This window comes from Hevea brasiliensis, chromosome 3 (assembly GCF_030052815.1).
Source record: "Hevea brasiliensis isolate MT/VB/25A 57/8 chromosome 3, ASM3005281v1, whole genome shotgun sequence".
NCBI classification, from domain to species: Eukaryota; Viridiplantae; Streptophyta; class Magnoliopsida; order Malpighiales; family Euphorbiaceae; genus Hevea; species Hevea brasiliensis.
Window position 1 is genome coordinate 6157628 of NC_079495.1, and position 4552 is coordinate 6162179.

At 33.7% G+C, this 4552-nt stretch overlaps 1 protein-coding gene across 1 annotated transcript; it reads right to left on the bottom strand.

Annotated features, from left to right (window-relative positions):
• Positions 1 to 1165: 1165 nt before the first annotated feature.
• On the bottom strand, positions 1166 to 4087 carry LOC131178605 (40S ribosomal protein S5-like). The gene is made up of 5 exons (XM_058143718.1): positions 3940 to 4087; positions 3745 to 3850; positions 1966 to 2237; positions 1590 to 1793; positions 1166 to 1495 (listed from the first exon to the last, which is right to left on the bottom strand). The coding sequence occupies exons 2-5, from the start codon at positions 3841 to 3843 to the stop codon at positions 1441 to 1443; spliced, it is 630 nt and encodes a 209-aa protein (XP_057999701.1). The 5' UTR covers positions 3844 to 3850; positions 3940 to 4087; the 3' UTR covers positions 1166 to 1440.
• Between the last annotated feature and the right edge of the window lie 465 nt (positions 4088 to 4552).

The window sequence follows — 4552 nt, forward strand, 5'->3', positions numbered from 1 at the left end:
AATCTATTGTTATTGCTTTCTTATTCGTTCAAACAAACCTCTAAATTAACAGTTAGAGTGGCTAGAATTGACCATCAACCTCACCATTTATATGCATTACAGGCGTACATCATTATCAGATTCACAAAAGGGATTCACAACAACATCAGTGGTGTCATTTGTGAAAATATTAGCATTGAGCAACATCCCACAATTTTTCATCATGCTTTTCTTATTTCATTTGTGCTTTCGTGAGTTTTTAATTTTTCAATTTTAATTTATTTCTTTAGTTAGAAACTTGCAAATGTAGATATACAAAAGCTTTTTCTAAAATATAATTAGAGTTGAAAGATTTTATTTTGATAACTTTAAATTATGTAACTGAAATAAAATAATTACCTCAATTGACAGACGGTTGGCATAATTTACTTAAAAAATGCTATAATGCTCATTCTACAAATTATATGTATTAGTTATCATTGGGTCCTTGATAAAAAAACAACCTACTTCCTGTTTCTTCATTTCATATTAGCAAAGAAAACTGTTATTTAATTGTTTTATGCTCTTAGTTTGTTGAAAAAATGGAAGCTCACTAGATTGGTTTCTCACTCGAATCTGGGTGACTACAAAAGCAACGCTATATCCCAATGTCAAACACCCACCTAGCTAATCTGAAACTCACCTTCCAATCTCGATGTAGGAGCTTAGAAGCTGTTGCATGCGTCAATGGAGAGGACTTTAAAAGGCTTATGATAATTAGAAAGTCCACGATATGCTGAAGCTTTAACTTAATTTAACAATAAGAACATTACACGATCGGCATTTTCTCTGTTGTCTAATGAGGCCCCAAAATAGGTTACACTTCGACAACCACCCCAAGACACGAAGGCTTACCTGTACAAAACACCAGCGTCGAAGGCTTTCTCAGACAAACCTCTTCCTGTGTCATAAGAACTCCACTTTCGAAATTTTATATAAACAATACGTGAATAATAAAAACTAGATTTATACCCAAAAGAAAAACTCATTAAATTTGATTAAAAATTTTGAAAAAGCATTTTGGCATTTTAAAATTTTTATAACTAAAATACTTAAATTAGAATTTAGAAGTCATTAATAAACATTTTGCAATAACATTTTTTCCGCACAAATAGAAATGATGAACAGATTCCAAAAAACAAAATAGAAGCGAGTTGACAAAATCCAGTAAATCATCTCGAGGCCCAAAGCACCAAAGACGAGCATTTATCTGTGCTATGATACACACATGCCATTATAAATTAAAAACACACACACAAATAAAATTCATGATATTTATAAAAAGAAAACGCAAAAATCGTTAGCACATATAAACACCAGGCGAACATCATTACTATGCTCAAAATTTTACAAGAGAACTAAAAAAATCCTGAGACATGCAAAAAACTTTTTCCACCGCCATCCCCATCCTGCATTGATATCTCATCGGTTGGCCTTAGCAACTCTTTCAATCTCATCCTTTTTCTTGATAGCATAACTGAAAACGCAGGGTGGGTCATGACCAGAAGTAAGCAGAACAGATATCAACTGTTCAGAAAGAGAGAATATGAAAAATAAGAATGAAATTCAACCTGTTGGAAGAGCCCTTTGCAGCATTGATGAGCTCGTCTGCCAAACATTCTGCAATAGTCTTGATGTTTCTGAAAGCAGCTTCACGAGCACCAGTGGTAAGGAGGTAGATGGCCTGGTTAACACGCCTCAGAGGAGAGATATCCACAGCCTGACGCCTGACAACACCAGCAGAACCAATTCGAGTGGCATCTTCCCGGGGCCCACTTTAGTAATACAACATTGACCGAAAAAAAGAAAAAATTAAGTCAAATAGATAAAGGTAGGAAACATAAAATCCAAATGCCTACAAAAACAGGGACATCATGCAATGAACTTTAAATATCCAGAGTACACCCAACATCCAATTGTACTCCAGCATAAAACCAAATAATGCACCTGTTAATCACGGCATCCACGATAACTTGGATTGGGTTTTGATCAGTTAGGAGATGAATGATTTCCATAGCATGCTTCACAATCCTAACTGCCATCAATTTTTTCCCATTGTTTCTGCCATGCATCATCAATGAGTTTGTAAGCCTCTCTACAATTGGGCACTGGGCCTTCCTGAAACGCTTGACTGAGTACCTCCCAGCAGTGTGTGGAACATAGGTTGCATGCTTGGCTGGTTGGACTCCAATGTAATCACTCAAGGAAATATCATTAACCTGATGCACAAAAAATTCAACAATGAACCCTAATTGAGAAGATAGATCTTAACATATTAATTTTAAAGATCACAGCAATATGGCCCCAACACACAGATATAAAAACCATAGTCATATTAAAGATTCAAGATCCAGAGGGCATTTTATATGATCTAATTGAGAAGGTATATTTGACTGGCTGACCAGTTTGCAAAGCCATGGAACTAGCACTAGCAGGTGCATTCCCATGAGGTAGCAACCATCAGTTTAAGCCAAAGTTCATCAAATTATACAAGCCCAAAAAATAAAAGATAACATATTAAGGTTCCGTTTGTTTCGCGGAAAAATGACTTTTATATGTAAAATATGAAAAATATTTTTCAAAAAAATATTTTCCATAAAAATATTTTCTGGTTGTAATATTAAATTAATAATACTTATTTATCTCGTATATGTACAAGTGTGTTCACATTTTAATAAGATTTTCAAAATTTAGAAAATAGAAAATAACATTCTCTTTTGAAAAATGAAAGTCATTTTCCTTAAAAATGACTCAATTTTCCTTTGAACAGAAAAATGAAAAACACTTTTCATTGACCAATTTCCCTGAGTGTTACCAAATACCAGAAAATACGAAAAAAATGTTTTTAGGGAAATATTTTCTGTAAAACAAACGGAGCCTAAAACAACAATAGGCTGTGATATTTCAAAAAGGGGGTGGAGCTCTGGATAGGCACAATAAAGCAAATGTTAATACCTATCACAATTTCAGTAAAGCACAAGACACAACTTAGATGAGGCGTGCCTTACTATGTCTGCATGTGGCTACTCACATTATATACAATTACAATTAAGCCTAACAAGTTGGGCCCTCAACAAGACAAGCAAAAGCAACCTAAAAACAATATCTCAGTGCCACAGCTATATACTTCCTAACCACAAAATTATCACAATTCTTTAACTTCTTCCCTCAATTGAGACATGCAAGAAGGCACATAAAGCAAACAAATTATCTAGAATTGCGTTATTCATCCTTTGACCGCTATCTTTATTAAGAACGTCCCAAACAAAAATTTATAGGCAAATTTTCACAGTAAAAAACCCAAATTAAAGTTGGGACTTGGAAAACTACCCGACTTTCACAATTGGCAGGCACAAAGCAAAACAGAATGAATCCAAACAAAAAGCAACAAACTCAGAAACACCACACAATCTCTAATATCTGTGATATTTCATTTTAAAAAAGATTACATTCAATAAGCTATACAAAACTCTATACAAAACAGTGAATAAAATATGGAACTGGACAACACATATTAAACCACCAGAGATTACTCAAAACCCAGAAGAGCAGATCAAATGATAAACAGAAAAACATCATAATAACACAGATCAACATATACATACAATTGCAAATAAGATTTAACCACGTTCTAATCCAAACATCAATCAGAAGCAAAATACACTTATTATAATAAAAAATAATAATTAAAATGATTGAGAGTGAACAGGAGAAGCAACTTATAACCTGAACTTCCTCAAAGGTCCATCGGTTGAAGAGTTTAACCTCGTTGTAAGGCTGAGTAGGTTCTCCCGTCACTGGCGTCGCTGCCAAGGTTGCCGCCATTGCTTACCTGAAAACAAAATACATAATGGTAAGCAAACGAGGGAAAGATTCCAGAGTAGACAAAAGATAATCGTAGCAAGACATATGCTAGAAAACCTGTAATTCCAAGAGCTGAAGGAGTAGAGAGAGTGAGTGAGAAGAGAGAGTGAGTGAGAAGAGAGAGAGGGCGAAGCGGCTCTCAGCGACCAGGAACAGAGAAAAACTTCTGATTGAAACCCTATTTCTGATCGGGTTATTATACTCTACCAAAAGACAGCCTAAGAACGGCAAGACTCTTTTATCCCTGACTCTTCGCTTTGCTTAAATTTGGTATGTTGTGCTCTACAGATTCTTCTATTCAAAGCCCAGCTGCACTTTAATTTTGGATCCAAAGCCCCACACTAAGGACCAACATCACTAATAAAATAAATAATAATATTTCCGTTCCCTTATCACCCCCAAATGCGCCTATCCCTCCTCCATTCATCCTTCATAAATCATAATAATATTAATACATAAAATTATTATTATTATTATTGTTATTTAAATTTATCAATTTCTATTGTAGTTTTCAATAAATATAAATATAAATATATATGTTGTTATTTTATTAATTTAATAAAAAAATCTTATTTTATTTATAGATTATAATGTAATCTAAGCTTCTTAGTTATTGTATATTCAATTTATAGTGAATTAATATATTCAATCTAAATTATTTTATAAGACC